The following is a 22,958-nucleotide window of genomic DNA, read 5'->3' on the forward strand; positions in this document are numbered from 1 at the left end:
TAAAGAGTACAGAACATGTAATACCACCCTGTACTGTAGGGGGCGCTACCAGACACCAGTCAGTACATACACTTCAGTAATACAGGTAAAGAGTACAGAACATGTAATACCTCCCTGTACTGTAGGGGGCGCTACCAGACACCAGTCAGTGCATACGCTTCAGTAATACAGGGGTTTTACCAGTGAATGCCCATTCTGATTGGTCGGTTCTTCCGGCCATTGACATGTTTCACAGATCTAGACTGTCTGTACATTGTATGTTTAGTCTGGTTTCAACTTACGATGGTCCAGAAAAGACCATTGTATGTTGAAACTATTGTATGTTGAGGCCATTGTAAGTTGAGGGATCACTGTAAAAAAATTTCTCCCGCTATCTTCTAACGGCCGTCACACTGTCAGGCACTAACAGCAGTGTGAAAGTAGCCTAAGAGCGGAGAGATGTTTTCTTTGTGGGTTTTATTCCCACAAGTATTTTTCCACAGTCTTTTCCTAAGGTTTCCCTACATTTTGCACTTTTCCCTATATTTTTGCTTTTTTTACACATGCTCTGAGCTGTTAGGTTTTCCAAAGCTTAAAGGGGTACTCCGGTGAAAACCTTTTTTCTTTTAAATCAACTGGTGGCAGAAAGTTAAACATATTTGTAAATTACTTCTATTAAAAAATCTTAATCCTTCCAGTACTTATTAGCTGCTGAATGCTACAGAGGAAATTCCTTTCTTTTTGGAACACTGATGACATCACGAGCACAGTGCTCTCTGCTGACATCTCTGTCCATTTTAGCAACCATGCATAGCAGATGCATAGCAGATGCATGCTAAGGACAGCATGGTGGCTCAGTGGTTAGCACTGCTGCCTTGCAGTGCTGGGGACTTGGGTTCAAATCCCACTAAGGACAACAATAAATAAAGCATTATTATTATTATAATAACGTCAGCAGAGAGAACTGTGCTCATGATGTCATCAGAGAGCATTCCAAAAAGAAAAGCATTTCCTCTGTAGTATTCAGCAGCTAATAAGTACAGGAAGGATTAAGATTTTTTAATAGAAGTAATTTACAAATATGTTTAACTTTCTGCCACCAGTTGATTTAAAAGAAAAAAGGTTTTCACCGGAGTACCCCTTTAAATCCACCACATAATCTGTGGAAACCTTAGTAAACATGTTGGGATTTTTTTTTAACCCCTTAAGGACCAAGCCCATTTTCACCTTAAGGACCAGGCCAATTTTATTTTTGCGTTTTCGTTTTTTCCTCCTCGCCTTCTAAAATCTATAACTCCTTTATATTTCCATCTACAGACCCATATAAGGGCTTGTTTTCTGCGTGACCAATTGTACTTTGTAATGAAACCTCTAATTTTACCATAAAATGTACGGCAAACCCCTCAAATTTTTTTTTAGGGAGCAAATTTAAATGAAAACTACAATTTTGCACATTTTGGAGGGTTTTGTTTTCATACTGTACAATTTACTGTAAAAATGACATGTGTTATTTATTCTGTGGGTCAATACGATTAAAATGATATTCATGGCGAGATACTTTTATATTTTTGTACCGCTTAAAAAAAATCTAAAACTTTTTGTACAAAATCAGTAATCTAAAATCACCCTATTTTGACCACCTATAACTTTTTCATTTTTCTGTAAATAGGGTGGTATGAGGGCTCATTTTTTGTGACGTCATCTGTACTTTTTATCGATACCACATTTGCATATATAAAACTTTTAGATCATTTTTTATGAGTTTTTTTTAAATAAAATGTGACAAAAAAGCAGCATTTTTGGATTTTTTTTTATTTTTTTACGTTTACGCCATTCACCATACGGATTCTTTAACATGATGTTTTGATAGTTCGGACATTTACGCACACGGCCATACCAAATATGTTTATAAAAAAAAAAATTTAAGCTTTTTGGGGGTAAAATGGAAAAAACTGACAATTTTAATTTTTATTGGAGGGGATTTTTCATTTTTACATTTTTCAACTTTTTTTTTTACACTTTTTATGTCCCCATAGGGGACTATCTATAGCAATCCTTTGATTGCTAATACTGTTCAGTGCTATGCATAGGACATAGCACTGATCAGTATTATCGGTCATCTTCTGCTCTGGTCTGCTCAATCTCAGCCCAGAGCAGAAAACCCCGGGAGACGGCCGGAGCCAGGTGAGGGGACCTCCGTCCGCCATGCTGGATGATCGGATCGCTGCGGGCGATCCGATCATCCATTCAAAGTACCGCACTGCCGCAGATACCGTTCCAATGCTCGCGGTCATACACAGGATGTAAATGTACGTCCTGGTGAGGGAAGTACCGCCAAATCAGGACGTACATTTATGTCCCTGGTCGTTTAAGGGCTTAAATGTTGGGGACACACGCCCTTTTAGGTAACCACACACCCTTTCCCGGCAGCCACGTCCCTTTTTTTCGGGTTTTCTGAGTAAAATAGAGAGTTGATCGGGCTTTTACCTTTTTTGGCGCAAATTCTGGTGCAGACACAATTTTTGATGCAATGCGCCAAATCCTGGCACACAACCCAACCTAACAGGTTGGGTTTACAATAGTAAATCAGGGCCAGTATGTATTAGTATAGGTGTGTTTTAGATATGTGATTCTTTCATCATGTGACTCAAGGATCTCTATAGAAGAATTGGGGGGGGGGGGCATCTTCTCGGAAGCACCGGATTGAATTTCCAAATTTTTCCATCCAGAGCTTAGCCTAAGGCTAAATTTCCACTTTTTATTTTTATAAACCTAAAAAAAAATCCACAAAAACTGTCCTGTCATTTTGCACTCCCAATATGTAGTGGTGTTCCGAAAAAAATAGTGGGTTTTAGCTTTGGCGCTTTTTTTTTTTCTTTGACATGGGAAAAAACATTTCTGAAAAAAACACCATGGTGTTTTTTATGGCGTATTTCTGCTCCCATAGACTTCTATGGGAGGTAAACACATTGGGGAGATTTGTCAAAACCTGTGCAGAGGAAAAGTTGCCCAGTTGCCCATAGCAACCAATCAGATCGCTTCTTTCATTTTGAAAAGGCCTGTGAAAAATGAAAGAAGCGATCTGATTGGTTGCTATGGGCAACTCAGCAACTTTTCCTCTGGACAGGTTTTGCCCAGAAAACCCCCATAGTCTCAACATGCTGTGATTTTTTTTGGGGAAAAAACTATCATTGACCCCAAAACCTTAGAAAAAAGACAAAGATGAGGGGGAAAAAAAAAAAACACCTAGTGGGTTTGGCGTTTTTATAAATCCCTATTGACTTTTAGTTAACATCTGGCAGCAGCCATTTTTCACCAAAAAGAACACGGTGCAGCATTTGTGGCATCGGGGCATGGTGAGAGTTGTTGTTTTGCAACAGCTGGAGGTCCACAGTTTGAAGACCACTGTTTTATTAAGGCTTTTATAGTAATTGTTTATTGTTGTTCAATTCTCATAGAAATGCTTTGATAAACTTTTCATGGAGTGGAACAGTGTTTTTACAACCAGGGTGCCTCCAGCTGTTGCAAAACTACAACATCCAGCATGCCCGGACAGCCAACGGCTGTCCGGGCATGCTGGAAGTTGTAGTTTTGCAACAGCTGGAGGCACCTTGGTTGGGAAACACTGGAGTGGAAGGTTATAGTCCTGTTCCAACCCATGTGACTGATGATTGGACTACACTTCCCAGAACTCTCCACCAGGCAGTAAAGGGCTTAGACTACACTGTGGAATCATGGGAGATGTAGTTTCTACTCTATGTCAACATTGTAGCCTTCTTTCGCCCCACCCACCGCACGGTTACAATGTTTCCAGACATTCCGCTGCTGTGTGACCCCCCCCCCCCCCCCCCCCCCCCCCAGGTAGGTGGTCACTGCAGGGGAGGAGGGGGCTGGACATGGCTGCAGAGGTCACATCACAGGTAAGAACCGTATTTGCTTTTCTGTAACTACTTTTAGCTGAAAAGGCATGCTTGGACTTGTGGTTCCACAAGATGTCAGGTGGTATGCAGACCCGAATGTTACATGGTTTTAAAGGAAATCCGTTGTCAGTGTCACCTGCGCTATTTGTCGGTACCGACAGGTTAGTGCAGGTGACACTGCGGCCAGATTCCCTTTAATGGTCGCCAATTATTTAGGTCCTACAAGACGCAGCCTACTATAAACTTCCAGCCATCGGAATAGCCATAGCCATGGCCGTGTTCACACTGTCAGGATTTAGATGCAGATTCTACACCAGAATGTTACATCGGCAGTGCACATGGACATGAAAATACAGAGAGACAAATCTGGGCACACTTCTGCTGGTGAATCCACAGTAGGAATCCAAAATTCAGTAGATGGTTTCTGACGCCTATGACAGATCTGTACTGTGTGACCATAGCCGTAAAATTCATGCTGCAGTGCTGCCTTTGCTATTATTTTTCCAATAAGATTATGGTACTGTGATGTGGACGCTGTATGCTGGGAGTATGGTACTGTTATGTGGGCGCTGTATGCTGGGAGTATGGTACTGTTATGTGGGCGCTGTATGCTGGGAGTATGGTACTGTTATGTGGGCGCTGTATGCTGGGAGTATGGTACTGTTATGTGGGCGCTGTATGCTGGGAGTATGGTACTGTTATGTGGACGCTGTATGCTGGGAGTATGGTACTGTTATGTGGGCGCTGTATGCTGGGAGTATGGTACTGTTATGTGGGCGCTGTATGCTGGGAGCATGGTACTGTTATGTGGGCGCTGTATGCTGGGAGTATGGTACTGTTATGTGGGCGCTGTATGCTGAGAGCATGGTACTGTTATGTGGACGCTGTATGCTGGGAGTATGGTACTGTTATGTGAGCGCTGTATGCTGGGAGTAAGGTACTGTTATGTGGGCGCTGTATGCTGGGAGTATGGTACTGTTATGTGGGTGCTGTATGCTGGGAGTATGGTACTGTTATGTGGGCGGTGTATGCTGGGAGTATGGTACTGTTATGTGGGCGCTGTATGCTGGGAGTATGGTACTGTTATGTGGACGCTGTATGCTGGGAGTATGGTACTGTTATGTGGGCGCTGTATGCTGGGAGCATGGTACTGTTATGTGGACGCTGTATGCTGGGAGTATGGTACTGTTATGTGAGCACTGTATGCTGGGAGTAAGGTACTGTTGAGTGGGCTTTGTATGCTGGGTGTGTGGTACTGTTATGTGGGCGCTGTATGCTGGGAGTATGGTACTGTTATGTGGGCGCTGTATGCTGGGTGTGTGGTACTGTTATGTAGGCTTTGTATGCTGGGTGTGTGGTACTGTTATGTAGGCGCTGTATGCTGGGAGCATGGTACTGTTATGTGGGCACTGTATGCTGGGAGCATGGTACTGGTATGTGGGCGCTGTATGCTGGGAGTATGGTACTGTTATGTGGGCGCTGTATGCTGGGAGCATGGTACTGTTATGTGGGCGCTGTATGCTGGGAGCATGGTACTGTTATGTGGGCGCTGTATGCTGGGAGTATGGTACTGTTATGTGGGCGCTGTATGCTGGGAGTATGGTACTGTTATGTGGGCGCTGTATGCTGGGAGTATGGTACTGTTATGTGGGCGCTGTATGCTGGGAGTATGGTACTGTTATGTGGGCGCTGTATGCTGGGAGTATGGTACTGTTATGTGGGCGCTGTATGCTGGGAGTATGGTACTGTTATGTGGGCGCTGTATGCTGGGAGTATGGTACTGTTATGTGGGCGCTGTATGCTGGGAGTATGGTACTGTTATGTGGGCGCTGTATGCTGGGAGTATGGTACTGTTATGTGGGCGCTGTATGCTGGGAGTATGGTACTGTTATGTGGGCGTTGTATGCTGGGAGTATGGTACTGTTATGTGGGCGCTGTATGCTGGGAGTATGGTACTGTTATGTGGGCGCTGTATGCTGGGAGTATGGTACTGTTATGTGGACGCTGTATGCTGGGAGTATGGTACTGTTATGTGAGCGCTGTATGCTGGGAGTATGGTACTGTTATGTGGGCGCTGTATGCTGGGAGTATGGTACTGTTGAGTGGGCTTTGTATGCTGGGTGTGTGGTACTGTTATGTGGGCGCTGTATGCTGGGAGTATGGTACTGTTATGTGGGCGCTGTATGCTGGGAGCATGGTACTGTTATGTGGGCGCTGTATGCTGGGAGTATGCTACTGTTATGTGGGCGCTGTATGCTGGGAGTATGGTACTGTTATGTGGGCGCTGTATGCTGGGAGTATGCTACTGTTATGTGGGCGCTGTATGCTGGGAGTATCGTACTGTTATGTGGGCGCTGTATGCTGGGAGTATGGTACTGTTATGTGGGCGCTGTATGCTGGGAGCATGGTACTGTTATGTGGGCGCTGTATGCTGGGAGTATGGTACTGTTATGTGGGCGCTGTATGCTGGGAGTATGGTACTGTTATGTGGGCGCTGTATGCTGGGAGTATGGTACTGTTATGTGGGCGCTGTATGCTGGGAGTATGGTACTGTTATGTGGGCGCTGTATGCTGGGAGTATGGTACTGTTATGTGGGCGCTGTATGCTGGGAGCATGGTACTGTTATGTGGGCGCTGTATGCTGGGAGTATGGTACTGTTATGTGGGCGCTGTATGCTGGGAGTATGGTACTGTTATGTGGGCGCTGTATGCTGGGAGTATGGTACTGTTATGTAGGCGCTGTATGCTGGGAGTATGGTACTGTTATGTGGGCGCTGTATGCTGGGTGTGTGGTACTGTTATGTGGGCGCTGTATGCTGGGAGTATGGTACTGTTATGTGGGCGCTGTATGCTGGGAGTATGGTACTGTTATGTGGGCGCTGTATGCTGGGAGTATGGTACTGTTATGTGGGCGCTGTATGCTGGGAGTATGGTACTGTTATGTGGACGCTGTATGCTGGGAGTATGGTACTGTTATGTGGGCGCTGTATGTTGGGAGTATGGTACTGTTATGTGGGCGCTGTATGCTGGGAGCATGGTACTGTTATGTGGGCGCTGTATGCTGGGAGTATGGTACTGTTATGTGGACGCTGTATGCTGGGAGTATGGTACTGTTATGTGGACGCTGTATGCTGGGAGTATGGTACTGTTATGTGGGCGCTGTATGCTGGGAGTATGGTACTGTTATGTGGGCGCTGTATGCTGGGAGCATGGTACTGTTATGTGGGCGCTGTATGCTGGGAGTATGGTACTGTTATGTGGGCGCTGTATGCTGGGAGTATGGTACTGTTATGTGGGCGCTGTATGCTGGGAGTATGGTACTGTTATGTAGGCGCTGTATGCTGGGAGTATGGTACTGTTATGTGGGCGCTGTATGCTGGGTGTGTGGTACTGTTATGTGGGCGCTGTATGCTGGGAGTATGGTACTGTTATGTGGGCGCTGTATGTTGGGAGTATGGTACTGTTATGTGGGTGCTGTATGCTGGGAGTATGGTAATGTTATGTGGGCGCTGTATGCTGGGAGTATGGTACTGTTATGTGGGCGCTGTATGCTGGGAGTATGGTACTGTTATGTGGGTGCTGTATGCTGGGAATATGGTACTGTTATGTGGGCGCTGTATGAGGGAGTATGGTACTGTTATGTGGGCGCTGTATGAGGGAGTATGGTACTGTTATGTGGGCGCTGTATGCTGGGAGTATGGTACTGTTATGTGGGTGCTGTATGCTGGGAGTATGGTACTGTTATGTGGGCGCTGTATGCTGGGAGTATGGTACTGTTATGTGGGCGCTGTATGCTGGGAGTATGGTACTGTTATGTGGGCGCTGTATGCTGGGAGTACGGTACTGTTATGTGGGCGCTGTATGCTGGGAGTATGGTACTGTTATGTGGGCGCTGTATGCTGGGAGTATGGTACTGTTATGTGGGCGCTGTATGCTGGGAGTATGGTACTGTTATGTGGACGCTGTATGCTGGGAGTATGGTACTGTTATGTGGGCGCTGTATGCTGGGAGTATGGTACTGTTATGTGGGCGCTGTATGCTGGGAGTATGGTACTGTTATGTGGGTGCTGTATGCTGGGAATATGGTACTGTTATGTGGGCGCTGTATGAGGGAGTATGGTAAGTTTTGTGAGTGAAGAGATTCTTGGTATTGTTTTGCAACATTTGGAGAAAAATCGTAGATGATAAACTCACAACCACTGCAAAGTCAAAGGTAAAGTCGTTTGAGTAAGAAGGTCCGGCAAAAATCAGTTCAGGACTAAAAGTCCCAAAACCATTGATGCGCCAAATGTTCAAATTTTTTACACATTTTGTACAATGCTTAATAAATCTGAATGTGTCCTTTATATCTGAACGTGTCCTTATCCTTATATCTGAACGTGTCCTTATCCTTATATCTGAACGTGTCCTTATCCTTATATCTGAACGTGTCCTTATCCTTATATCTGAACGTGTCCTTATCCTTATATCTGAACGTGTCCTTATCCTTATATCTGAACGTGTCCTTATCCTTATATCTGAACGTGTCCTTATACAGTGGTCCCTCAAGTTACAATATTAATCAGTTCCAGGACAACCATTGTATGTTGAGACCATAACTCTATGGAAACCTGGTAATTGGTTCTGAAGCCGCCAAAATGTCATCCAAAAATAGGAAAAAGTGAAGATTAAAGAAAAATAAGTAGATAACTAATATAAATAAAGCAAATCCTTACATATAAAAGTAAGAAAGATCTGCTGGGAGCTGTGATCACTGTCCCAAAAAAGTAAAATGGAGCTGCCCCCACCTGGAGCACCTATCCCTGGTACAAGTAAAGAGTAGTACAGAACATGTAATACCTCCCTGTACTGTAGGGGGCGCTACCAGACAGACAGTCAGTGCATACACTTCAGTAATACAGGGGTTTTACTAGTGAATGCCCATTCTGATTGGTCGGTTCTTCCAGCCAGTGACACGTATCACAGATCTGGACTGTCTGTACATTGTATGTTGAGTATGTTTCAAGTTACATTGGTCCAGAAAAGACCATTGTATGTTGAAAATATTGTATGTTGAGGCCATTGTAAATTGAGGGATCACTGTATTCCAAACTAAGGGATAAATTGGACAAAAAATGATCACTTTAACATAAATGTGGTGTCCCAGTACAGGTACATTGTGTCAAGGTATTGTAGGCCCTGTCAGATTGAGACCTCCAGTGTCCTGGGGACTCCCCTGCAGGGACTCAACCATTTCTAATGTGTATTTGCACTGTTATAACTTAATAATCTGTTATTAGGTGTCTGTGGCTTTAAGTATGTTACCTAGCAACCTCATGCCTAGTCAGGGTATGTGAGAGTGGAGGACTGAGAGCTAGACTAAACTTTTGTGTAAGGTTTTATGTTATTACTTGTATGTAACTTTATTGTTAATCCCAAAGGAGAGAATACAACTCTATGATCCACAGCTGCCATGGGCTTTAGTTTAGCCTTCCCTCATAAGGGGTGGTTCCTGTGTAGTTCAGTTCAGGAGGAGTTCTGGAGAGTTCAGGGGTCAGGAGTTCTGGAGAGTTCTGGAGTTCAGAAGGGTTCAGAGTTCAAGTGTGGAGAGTGGAGTGCAGGAGTTCAGGAGAGAAGTTGAGTTCAGAGTGAAGAATCATCAACCCATTTCAGTCAGAGTACAGAGTGGAGAAATATCAAGCCTTTACTTCAGCCTTGATCAGAGGATTCTTAAAGGACAATTCATTATCTTCCGGCGAAAAGCCACAATTCTTCCGACACTTCAGTAAGTGACTTTTATCTCAAGCCTAATATAGCGCAGACCTAAAACTCCTAGTCCGGCCGTAAGAGCCAAGCATATATGCAATATCAAGTCCAGGCACTGCAAGCTGTGTGGTCCTCTAGAGACTGTCTGTTAACCCTTTGGGAGACTTTGGTTGAGCGCTGTGGAGATTGTTCCACCTATCTTCAAGTTAGTAAAGCCTCCGATAAACTGCAACCTAGTGTGGAGTCAATTCTTTCCTTGTTAGCCTGTGGGGAGACGGAGTTCCCCCGGACCTGTAGTACCCCGGGAGATACCATGACTACAGTGGCGTCACGTGACATTGAGGGTTAATACCATCCGACCCTGGGTTCATAACCCCCCCCCCCCCCCCCCCAAGAACCAAGTAGCTAACCCCAGCGAAGCGGTGGCTGCGGACCTCACCCGTGGCTACCACATAAACATTACCTCATGGCGATTGGATTATTACATTAGTAACATTGGGGGAAATTTATCTACACTTGTGCAGAGGAAAAGTCGACCAGTTGCCCACAGCAACCAATCAGATCGCTGCTTTCATTTTTCAAAGACCTTTTCAAAAATGAAAGAAGCGATCTGATTGGTTGCTATGGGCAACTGGTCAACTTTTCCTCTACATAGGATTTGATAAATTTCCCCCATTGGGTTTATTATGTTCATTCTTATATACTGTAGATAGGACCCTGGGCTACCTAGAATTGGTTATTGTAGAGACATTTTCTTACACTTTCTTATCTCACCGCAGGAATGTCAAAGAAAGAAGAAGGTCCCAAACCTTTTCACCCTCATCGGACATCGCTTGAGCAACTACAGAAATGTTACGGGTCAGATAACTCCAGAAAATTCCAGAAGACAGAAAGGAAACATGTGACAAGTCGCACGTACAGGTGAGCAGGGGGGAGTGATGTGTGTGAGCAGGGGGGGAGTGATGTGTGTGCACAGCCGACTGACGGACACGTGTGAGACCCCCCTGCTGGCAGCTGCCGCCCCGGATCATGTGTTACCGGCATCACTAGGGAGAGATTTAGGGAACCATTTTTTTGTACTTTTTTATACTTTTTATTGATTTTTTTCCTCATGGAATACCAAGTTTTTTCTGTAGTAAGACATACAGGAAAAAAAACATATTCTATGCAGTGTACTTTTATATATATATATTTATATATATATATATATATATATATATACATACACAGTGACCCCCCCACCCCCCCCCCCCCCCGACCTACGGTGGCCCCGACATACGATCATTTCAACATACGATCACTCTCAGAGGACATCGCATGTTGAAGGCAGCATCAACATACGATGCTTTTGTATGTCGGGGCCATCGCATAAAGGTCTATCCAGCAGAGCAGACTGCTTCAGCTGCCACCGGATAGCCGTTTACGGTGCCCCGTGTGGTCCGCTGACGATCACTTACCTGTCCTCGGGGCTCCGGAGCGTCCTCTTCGGGATCCCCTGCATCGTCGGCGCTCTCCATCGTCGTCATCACGTCGCTGCGCACGCCGTCCCGTCATCCAATAGTAGCGGCGTGCGTAGCGACGTGATGGCGGCGACGTGAGAGCGAGGATGCCGGGGAAGCAGAGGCCTTGCCGGAGCGTCGCGGACATACCAGGGGCGCGGCGACAGTGATGGAGGGCGACATCCAGGGCAGCGGTGACGGTCCGGAGCGGCGGGGACACGTGAGTATAACCTCCAATACCAGTGGTCTTCAACCTTCGGGCCTCCAGATGTTGCAAAACTACAACTCCCAGCATGCCCGGACAGCCGTTGGCTGTCCGAGCATGCTGGGTGTTGTAGTTTCGCAACATCTGGAGGTCCGCAGGTTGTAGATCACTGTCCTATACTTTACATTGCACGGATCCCTCAACATACGATGGTTTCAACAAACGATGGTCCATTTGGAACGGATTACCATCGTATGTTGAGGGAACACTGTGTGTGTGTGTATATATATATATATATATATATATATATATATATCTATATAATTATTATTATTATTTTTTATGACCCCCTATGGGTGATGTATACAAATACAATGGCAAACAGATTCCGGCAGCTACTTCCTGTCCAAGTAACCATGTAAGTGATCACATCTGTGTCCAAGTTAAAAAAAAAAAAAAGTGACACCGGACGGGATCCCTGCGATCAATGGGATCCATCGAGATCCGTCAGGAAACGTTGTACACCGGACCCATTGGCTCTGGCCCCCCAATGGAGTGATGCAGATGTAAATAAGGCCTAGACCAGTGGTCTCAAACTGCGGACCTCCACATGTTGCAAAACTTCATCTCCCAGCATGCTGGGAGTTGAAGTTTTGCAACATCTGGAAGGCCACAAAGTGAGACCACTGGCTTAGAGAGTAACTAAACAGCTACCTTACCGAGACCCCCTAAAAGTAACCAGTTGACCCAAGCAGAACTGACCAGAATAAAAGTCAATACCCAACACGGGGGTAACCCTGCTATGAATTGTCCCCGTACATGGACACCACCGTACCCACACTTTTATGTGGGTCAACCCCCTATGTACACCTAGGCCACAGGACACAATGTGCCGCCTGCAGTACCCAGATACCATTCCTACCAAGTGTGGGCCTAGATTCCAACAACCCAGCCTGACTCCCTCTATTGTGAGCATGCTGACAATATGATTAGCATCCTCCTTTGCACCTAAGACTTAACCCCTTAAGGACGCAGGGTTTTTCCGTTTTTGCATTTTCATTTTTTCCTCATCACCTTCTTAAAATCATAACGCTTTCAATTTTGAACATAAAATTCCATATTATGGCTTATTTTTTGCGCCACCAATTTTACTTTGCAGTGACATTAGTCATTTTGCCAAAAAATCCACGGCATAACGGAAAACAAATTCATTGTGCGACAAAATTGAAGAAAATTTTTTATTTTGTAACTTTTGGGGGCTTCCGTTTCTATGCAGTAAATTTTTCCGTAAAAATAATACCTTATCTTTATTCTGTAGGTCCATACGGTTAAAATGATACCCTACTTACGTAGGTTTGATTTTGTCGTACTTCGGAAAAAAAAAAATCATAACTACATGCAGGAAAATGTATGCGTTTAAAATTGTCATCTTCTGACCCCTATAACTTTTTGATCGCTTTTTATTCATTTTTTCATTATATAAAAAGTGACCAAAAATAAGCTATTTTGGACTTTGGAATTTTTTTGCGCGTACGCCATTGACCGTGCGGTTTAATTAACAATATATTTTTATAGTTCGGACATTTCCGTACGCGTCGATACCACATGTTTATTTTTATTTACAGTTTTTTTTTATGGGAAAAGGGGGGTGATTCAAACTTTTATTAGGGAAGGGGTTAAATGACCTTTTAACTTTTTTTTTTTTTCACTTTTTTTTTTGCAGTGTTATAGGTCCCATAGGGACCCATAACACTGCACACACTGACCTTTTACCCTGATCCCTGCAAAGCCATAGCTTTGCATGGACCAGCGAGATATGGGCTCGATTGCTCAAGCCTGTAGCACAGGTTTGGAGCAATCAAACGCCAATCGGACGCGACGGAGCAAGGTAAGGGAGTCTCCGCTCGCATCCTAGCTGATCGGGACATAGCGATTTTATCGCGATAGTCCCGATGAGCCCGACTGGGCTGCTGGGAAGCATTTACTTTCATTTTTAGATGCAGGGATCAACTTTGATCGCTGCCTCTAAAGGGTTAATAGCACGCGGCACAACGATCGGTGCCACACGTTATTAGCCCAGGGTCCCGGCTATCGTTAGCAGCCGGGACCGACCCGGTGTGATGTGGGGTCACGGTGTGACGGTTTCTCCTACTCTGGACAGTTCAAGACCTCCACAGTCACCAGATCTCATCCAATAGATCAGTGTTTTTCAACCACTGTGCCGCGGCACACTAGTGTGCCGTTACATAGTGTAAGGTGTGCCGTGGGAAAAACACCCGCCGGGTGTTTTTCCCGCGGGACATCTGTGTCCCGAAAGTTGCTTTCGGGACACAGGGATGCCTCGAAGTCCCTGCGGCCCCACGTTTACTTTAAAAACGCGGGGACCGCTGGGAGGTAGCGCACGCAGGGACGTCACTGACGTCCCATGCGTGCGCCCATAGCAACAATCGCGGAGGACCGGAGCAGCGAGGAGGACGCGCGCTGTCAACTTGGTAAGTGTTACCAGCGGTGCGTCTCCTTCGGTGTTCCGAGCACCGCTCCTCCGGTCCCGGGACTCAGAACACCGAAGTGGGGCAGTACACAGGCATACAGCCTTCAGTAATACACTGTATATGGCTGAAGGCTGTATGTCTGTGGGGGAACTATACTGCACCTAATGTGGGGGAGCTATACTGCCAACCTAATGTGGGGAGCTATACTGGGCCTAATGTGGGGGACTATACTGGACCTAATGTGGGGGAACTGCAACCTAATGTTGGGGAACTACAACCTAATGTGGGGGTAACTATACTGCCAACCTAATGTGGGGGAAAATAAGATATATGCAAGATAAGATATATGCAGTGTGCATAGGAATTTGTTCATATTTTTTTTTTTAACTATAGTCCGGCCCTCCAAGGAGACAAGTGCAGTAAGTACTGAGTGACCGTGAGACAGATAAATAGATATAGTGCAGTGCATTTTTTCCTTTTTTTTTTTTTCTTTTTTTTTTTTTTGCTCGTCAACCTCGATAGCGGTGCCTCGCGGAATTTTTTTTTTTTTCCGAGGTGTGCCCCGAGCCGAAAAAGGTTGGGAAACACTGCAATAGCTCACTACTAGGATGTGGTGGAACCAGAGATTCTGATCATGGATCCGACAAATCTACAGCAACTGTGTGATGTCATCATGTCCATATGGAGGAACTGTGTGATGTCATCATGTCCATATAGAGGAACTGTGTGATGTCATCCTGTCCATATAGAGGAACTGTGTGAAGTCATCATGTCTATATGGAGGAACTGTGCGAAGTCATCATGTCCATATGGAGGAACTGTGAGATGTCATCCTGTCCATATGGAGGAACTGTGTGATGTCATCATGTCTATATGGAGGAACTGTGTGATGTCATCATGTCCATATGGAGGAACTGTGTGATGTCATCATGTCCATATGGAGGAACTGTGTGATGTCATCATGTCCATATGGAGGAACTGTGTGATGTCATCATGTCCATATGGAGGAACTGTGTGATGTCATCATGTCCATATGGAGGAACTGTGTGATGTCATCATGTCTGTATGGAGGAACTGTGTGATGTCATCATGTCCATATGGGGGAACTGTGTGATGTCATCATGTCCATATGGAGGAACTGTGTGATGTCATCATGTCCATATGGAGGAACTGTGTGATGTCATCATGTCCATATGGAGGAACTGTGTGATGTCATCATGTCTATATGGGGGAACTGTGTGATGTCATCATGTCCATATGGGGGAACTGTGTGATGTCATCATGTCTATATGGAGGAACTGTGTGATGTCATCATGTCCATATGGAGGAACTGTGTGATGTCATCATGTCCATATGGAGGAACTGTGTGATGTCATCATGTCTATATGGAGGAACTGTGTGATGTCATGTCTATATGGAGGAACTGTGTGATGTCATCATGTCTATATGGAGGAACTGTGTGATGTCATCATGTCTATATGGAGGAACTGTGTGATGTCATCATGTCTATATGGAGGAACTGTGTGATGTCATCATGTTTATATGGAGGAACTGTGTGATGTCATCATGTCCATATGGAGGAACTGTGTGATGTCATCATGTCTATATGGAGGAACTGTGTGAAGTCATCATGTCCATATGGAGGAACTGTGAGATGTCATCATGTCTATATGGAGGAACTGTGTGATGTCATCATGTCCATATGGAGGAACTGTGTGATGTCATCATGTCCATATGGAGGAACTGTGTGATGTCATCATGTCCATATGGAGGAACTGTGTGATGTCATCATGTCCATATGGAGGAACTGTGTGATGTCATCATGTCCATATGGAGGAACTGTGTGATGTCATCATGTCCATATGGAGGAACTGTGTGATGTCATCATGTCTATATGGAGGAACTGTGTGATGTCATCATGTCCATATGGGGGAACTGTGTGATGTCATCATGTCCATATGGGGGAACTGTGTGATGTCATCATGTCTATATGGAGGAACTGTGTGATGTCATCATGTCCATATGGAGGAACTGTGTGATGTCATCATGTCCATATGGAGGAACTGTGTGATGTCATCATGTCTGTATGGAGGAACTGTGTGATGTCATCATGTCTGTATGGAGGAACTGTGTGATGTCATCATGTCCGTATGGAGGAACTGTGTGATGTCATCATGTCCATATAGGGGAACTGTGTGATGTCATCATGTCCGTATGGAGGAACTGTGTGATGTCATCATGTCTATACAGAGCGAAATTCCTGAGGAATGCAAAGCCAGGCACTAGCAAGGTGTACCTAATAAGGTGGCCAGTGAGTGTATATATAATGTAATAAAAAGCAAACAACTGAACAGTGTCCATTACAAGAAACATATACTTTCCATTACCTGCAGAATGTGAATGTAATGTTTCCTGTCATTGTATATTTGTAGCCTAATCATTGTAATAAGGTTATGTACAGATGAGTGTAATACTGTTCTACCCTGTCTTTTAGTGACTCCAGTACTCTCAGCCATTTATCTGTATCTCGGCATTTAGAACAGCGCCTCCGACCTGCGACCTGTTCTGCGTGTAGGGCCTGTGTGTCCACAAGTCTGACTGACTCCATAACAGAAGTCCATAAACTGCAACCAATAAACCGGGCGCACAAACTTCCCTACTACTCTGCAAAAAACAACAAAAAGAGGCCTAAAGCGAGACACAAGACCAAGGCGCAGGGCAACACTACTGTTCTGCGGCAGGTAAACTGTAATATGCTTATTATGATGGGTTTAAAAAAATAAATAGTAGTTATTTTTAAAAACATCACTAGGGGAAGACCTATTGGTGACTTCCACTTGGCGGACCCCCAATACCCCAGCCAATTGAGTATTCAAAGCAGTGAACAGTGCAGCCTCTTCATTGGTTACTAGGGTTTCCACCTTTCTTGCAAAAAAAATACCGGCCATACTAATTTGCATAATTAATTATGTATGCGTGATCGCAGGATGCACATATGCGGGGGAAGTTTTGTCCTATTCTGACCCCTATAACTTTTTTATTTCTCCTTATACGGGCCTGTCTGAGGGATCATTTTTTTGCGCCCTGATCTGTAGTTTTTAACAGTACCATTTTTGTTTTGATGTGACTTCTTGATCACCTTTTTTTTTTTTTTTTTTATTAAAGGGGTATTCCAGGAAAAAAACTTTTTTTTTTATATATATATATCAACTGGCTCCAGAAAGTTAAACAGATTAGTAAATTACTTCTATTAAAAAAAATCTTAATCCTTTCAGTACTTATGAGCTTCTGAAGTTAAGGTTGCTCTTTTCTGTCTAAATCCTCTCTGATGACACCTGTCTCGGGAAACGCTCAGTTTAGAAGCAAATCCCCATAGCAAACCTCTTCTAAACTGGGCGTTTCCCGAGATAGGTGTCATCAGAGAGGATTTAGACAGAAAAGAGCAACCTTAATCCTTTCAGTACTTATGAGCTTCTGAAGTTAATATTTTTTAATAGAAGTCATTTACAAATCTGTTTAACTTTCTGGAGCAAGTTGATATATATATATATATATATTTATATATATATATATATATAAAAAAGTTTTTTCCTGGAATACCCCTTTAAATTCGTGAGTCTCCGTTAGTTACTGACTACAACTCCCAGCATGCCCTGATACAGCCTGTGACTCAGCAGCTGCCCCAAACAAAAACTACAACTCTAAGCATGTTGGACTATATAGTAGTATATAGTATAGGTCAGTGTTTCCCAACCAGGGGTGCCTCCAGCTGTTGCAAAACTACAACTCCCAGCATGCCCGGACAGCCATTGGCTGTCCGGGCATGCTGGGAGTTGTAGTTTTGCAACAGCTGGAGGCGCTCTGGTTGGGAAACACTGGTATAGTATATGGTGCAACGTTCCGGGAGTTGGAGGATTGGTTGGAAAAATACCGGCCATTTTTAATTTAAAAATACCGTCAGGGTCGCCAAAATACCGGCTGTGCCGGTAAAATACCGGCCAGGTGGCAACCCTATTGGTTATATGGATCTGTATTCCCATACACATAGTAGCGGCTGTGTTGCTACCCTGTCCTATTCAAGTGAATGGGACAAGACTGCAAAACCCTACTTGGCCACTACAAAGTGTATGTCATACTAGAGTAAAGACCCTTGTAAGGCTGGGTCCACACTACGTTTTGTCCCATACGGGAGCGCATACGGCAGGGGGGAGCTAAAAGCTCGTGCTCCCGTATGTGACCGTATGCGCTCCCGTATGTCATTCATTTCAATGAGCCGACCGGAGTGAAACGTTCAGTCCGGTCGGCTCATTTTTGCGCCGTATGCGCTTTTACAACCGGACCTAAAACCGTGGTTGACCACAGTTTTAGGTCCGGTTGTAAAAGCGCATACGGCGCAAAAATGAGCCGACCGGACCGAACGTTTCACTCCGGTCGGCTCATTGAAATGAATGACATACGGGAGCGCATACGGTCACATACGGGAGTGCGAGATTTTAGCTCCCCCCTGCCGTGTGCGCTCCCGTATGGGACAAAACGTAGTGTGGACCCAGCCTAACATAGAAAAGACCCTGTGCTCGCCAGAACATGTACATTCCCTTCAAACAGCTGAAAGGCCGGATCCCCTACTAATCTAATCTCTTACTGATAGACCATCAATTTATTATCTCAGAAAACGTATTCATGGAGTACAGTCCTCCCTAGATACCAGTAAATGAGAGTAAACAACAAAAATAGAGAAACGGAAATGTGGTAGCGGGGTGTGATGAGGGCAGATGTTGTTACCCTACGGGAAGATGGCATTAACCCCTTGTATTCGTGACGCCAGGGCATGGTTTAGCCTTTAACCACCCGAAGGTAGACCGCTGGATCCTGGGCTAGGCACGGAGGCAATAAAGACTCTGACGCCAAGTTACGGACAACGGTAGCTTTACTGAGGGTAGACAGTTTGTAAAGTCTATACAGATCAGCCAGGGCCACGAAGGTGACCAGTGACACAGAGACCTTAAGGGCTTGCTGGGACTTGTAGTAGGACTGGACAATTGAATGCAGACCACGCTGACTTGACAGATGACAGGGACTGACTTGACTCATAAAGCTGTGACTTTATCTTACTTGACTTGATGGCGGCTGCAGGACTGGACTTTGAGGTCTCCAAGACTCTGGACACACACACTAGACAAGACTGCACTGGACCTCAGCAGGAAGAGAGAGAAGCTCCACCCAGGGCGTATATGGGGGAGACTAGCAGGGAGCCCATTGGTCACTCTTGGGATCATCTGGTCACTGGTACCTCCTGGGTAACAATCACATGACATAACTCTTAAAGATACAACACATTTTAAAATACAATACACTGCAGAACATATGTACAGGGAGGAAACGGATGCAAGGGGCCCTGGAGACACTGAAGGAGACTGCCTGACAGGACAGCAAGGGTACGGGGTAACATCTCCTGTACTTGGCCACCACAGAAATATAGCCGCACATCCACCATTTGTATTTTGATCTACTTGCTTCTCAGCATCATTTCAAAAACTAACAGGTTGTTATTATACATTTTCATCAAAAAGTACAAGCCCCCTCGCCACGTCAAGGCCACCTAGTTAGAGTGGCTCCCTAACCTAACACCGGCTCAGCGTCGGGCGGCGACCACTGCCTCTGCTACACTAAGCCCACAGGGGGAATGACCCAGCGGCCCCACTGCTGCCAGACCAAGCCCCAGGCTCCGGGCCACACCACCCCACTGTGGTGACCCAGTACAGAATCACGTGTTCTTCTGGTACTCCTGCCCATCCTGTGTGGCAGATGCTGCTTCAATGTCTGTCTTGGGCCCACATTCCTCAGGACTCTGTGTTATTTCATAGTATAATGCCATGGTTAATGTATTAGTATTTTCTATGCACTTGTCACTTTAAACCTGTTGTTAAGGACATTGTTGTTAGGGGAGTATGCAGAGGTGAACCATGTGACTTATCTGCCCAATGGGGCTTCTCAAAACCTGCTCCATGTATAGTGTAACCGGAGTTCAGAGTGCAGTTGTTGTTGAGGGAATTCTGAGAAGTCTGTGAGGTGATTCTGAAGGAGACCTGAGGCCCAGTCCAGCAACCACGCATCTTCTTCTACCAGTTAACCAATGCGCCTGGGTGAAAGTCAAAGCCTGGCGGTAAGCACTAAAGTCCAGGGATCAATTCAAGTCAAGTCAGTGAAGTTAGTCAAGTCCAAGTAAATACAGTCTAACGTGGGTTGCATACAAGTAAAGTCATATACAGAACAATCAACTATAAGTCCCAGCAAGCCAAAAAGCTTCCCAAAGTTCACCCTGCATCTCCTTCATGCTAATCTGAGCTGTAACGGGTTGTACCATCTTTCCAACTTCTGTAAAGCCGGTTATCCGTAACCTTGCGTCGGAGTAATTATTTGCCCCGTGCCTGGCAGAGGAGAAGCTGGTCTACCTCGGGTGGTGTATAGGTCAACCACACCCTGGCGTCACAAAAATGTTAATTACACACATTACCCTCACCCGACACCACACCACAGACAAAGCATCACAGCAACAATGGCCGCCATAGAGCACCACACCAGTGTGAACACCTACCATGTGCTCCCTGCCAGAGGGCTGGGAGAATGCTAGGAGGAAACTGAAGATCAAAATGTATACTAACAACCTGTTTGTTTTTTAAATTATGCTGACAATCCAGTAGATCAAAATACAAATGGTGGATGTTTGGCTTTGTTTCTATATTTTTGTTGTATAAATGAAAGTAAAGCTGCATAGAGCGTTTTATCTGTGTGCAGTGTTACTATTTTGCCTTATCTAGACCTCCAGAAATGCAATAGAGTTCTGAAATCTCTCTCACTCTAATGATATGAGATGACTCTGCTAACCCTGTCTCAATCTACACAGCAGAGCTGAAACGCCAGCTGCCTTCAACAGAGTCAGTTTTTTATATTTTGTGCGTAAATTGTCACCTATAAACATCTAAAATGTTAAGAATTATATATTATTTAATCTTCAAAATATCATGTTTGACTAAATGTGTCTCCTTTAAATTCTCTTTGTAGCTTCCAAGTTCCAAAAATCTGAGTTCATGTAATAGTAAGAGACCTAGCAGCGTCCAGGGCCTCGCATCATCTCTTAGCACCAGGTTGTCAGGTAATATATTTGTACTTTTTTTATGCATTATTTCATATTAATTTTTGATCCCACTGTACCATGGTATTTCTGATGCTCTCATAGACAATGAATGGATTGCGTGCCCACCCACCTCTCGTTTCAGCAGGCTCCTCGTTCTAGACACCGTGAGGGGATCCCAGCATTTGATCCCCCTGTGATCAGATACTTATCCCCCTAGCCTGTGGATACTTTTTTCTAGGTATAGCATCCCATTACATAGAATATGTCATTGTTTTCATGCTGCCCGAACCACAAGTTATTTGTGCAGTCCTGCCCCACCGGTCTTGATAGATTTTTTTTCCCTATACCAAAACAAGGGGAGGTCTATCACTCAAGGCTGGTGGGGTGGGAAGAAGCCACCGGGGATTGCCCAGATGATTTGTGATTCAGGCAGCATGAAAGTGATGTCAGGTTTCCTTTAAAGGGGTACTCCGGAGGAAAAAAATGTTTAAAAAACTGGTGCCAGAAAGTTATACAGATATGAAAATTTTCAGTACTTATCAGCTGCTGTATGCTCCAGAGAAAGTGCTCTCTGCTGACACCTCTGTCTGTGTCGGGAACTAGAGATGAGCGAACTTACAGTAAATTCGATTCGTCACGAACTTCTCAGCTCGGCGGTTGCTGACTTTTCCTGCATAAATTAGTTCAGCTTTCCGATGCTCCGGTGGGCTGGAAAAGGTGGATACAGTCCTAAGAAAGAGTCTCCTAGGACTGTATCCACCTTTTCCAGCCCATGGAAGCACCTGAAAGCTTTACTAATTTATGCAGGAAAAGTCAGCAACCGCCGAGCCGAGAAGTTCGTGACGAATCGAATTTACTGTAAGTTCGCTCATCTCTACCGGGAACTGTCTGGAGCAGGAGAGGTTTGCAATAGCAATAGGGATTTAATAATGCTCTGGACAGTTCCTGGCACAGACAGAGGTGGCAGCAGAGAGCACTGTCGTCAGAGTGGAAAGAACTACACAACTTCCTGTAATTTACAAATCTGTACAACTTTCTGGCTTCAGTTGATTTTTTCCCTCCTGAGTACACCTTTTAAGGAACTAGTATAAATGCAATTTTCTATGTCCAAAAAAGATTCACCTTTTGGCTTACCCAAAGTGAAACCGTCTGAAATGTATCTGTGACCTGTTGGAAGATTTGCAAGATTGTTTTTACCTGGACATGTATAAAAGGGGTACTCCGGTGGAAAACAATTTTTTTTTTTTTTTTAAATCGCTGGTGCTAGAAAGTTAAACAGATTTGTAAATTACTTCTATGTAAAAATCTTAAACCTTCCAGTACTTATCTGCAGCTGTATACTACAGAGGAATTCTTTTCTTTCTTTTATTTTTTGTCTGACCACAGTGCTCTCTGCTGACACCTCTGTCCATTTTAGGAACTGTCCAGGGTAGGAGCAAATCGCCATGGAAAACCTCTCCTGCTCTGGACAGTTTCTGACATGGACAGAAGTAGCAACAGAGAGCACTTTGGTCAGACAGAAAAGAAATTCAAAAAGAAAAGAACTTCCTCTGTAGTATACAGCAGCTGATAAGTACTGGAAGGATTAAGATTTTCATATAGAAGTAATTTACAAATCTGTTTAACTTTCTGGCACCAGTTGATTAAAAAAAAATGTGTACCCCTCTAAAACTGACCTAACATTGTCTATGTTTGTGTCCAGAAGAGAAGATGCCCTCCTTGCCTTCTCTCCCCGCTCTACCTCAATCCGGTTTCCTATCTGCGCGCGCTGGTAACACTGGTGGTGGGTCTAACAGTACGTACCATCCTGACCATGAACTAAGACAGTGGATTGTAGAGTTTGGAGGCGACGAGCAGGCAGCTTTCATGGCACTGGGACTCCAAAAGTTACAGCTGGCATACAAGATGGGTAAAGCCGAAATGTACCAGTCAACACAATGTAAAACCGCCATTGAGTGCTGACGCCTATAGAGCAATATGGAT

General features: G+C 44.7%; 1 protein-coding gene across 1 annotated transcript in view; it reads left to right on the top strand.

Moving 5' to 3' along the window:
- The window catches only part of LOC130274397 (uncharacterized), a 65,940-nt gene that overhangs the window by 42,737 nt on the left and 245 nt on the right, over positions 1-22,958 (top strand). Inside the window, exons 3-6 of the mRNA XM_056522694.1 lie at positions 10,424-10,565; positions 16,335-16,581; positions 20,903-20,993; positions 22,678-22,958. The exon at positions 22,678-22,958 is cut by the window's right edge and continues 245 nt beyond it. Coding sequence (XP_056378669.1) covers positions 10,426-10,565; positions 16,335-16,581; positions 20,903-20,993; positions 22,678-22,937 — 738 coding nt within the window. The 5' untranslated portion in view covers positions 10,424-10,425 and the 3' untranslated portion in view covers positions 22,938-22,958. The remainder of the gene's footprint in view (positions 1-10,423; positions 10,566-16,334; positions 16,582-20,902; positions 20,994-22,677) is intronic.

Source organism: Hyla sarda, chromosome 5 (genome assembly GCF_029499605.1).
Source record: "Hyla sarda isolate aHylSar1 chromosome 5, aHylSar1.hap1, whole genome shotgun sequence".
Classification (NCBI taxonomy): Eukaryota; Metazoa; Chordata; class Amphibia; order Anura; family Hylidae; genus Hyla; species Hyla sarda.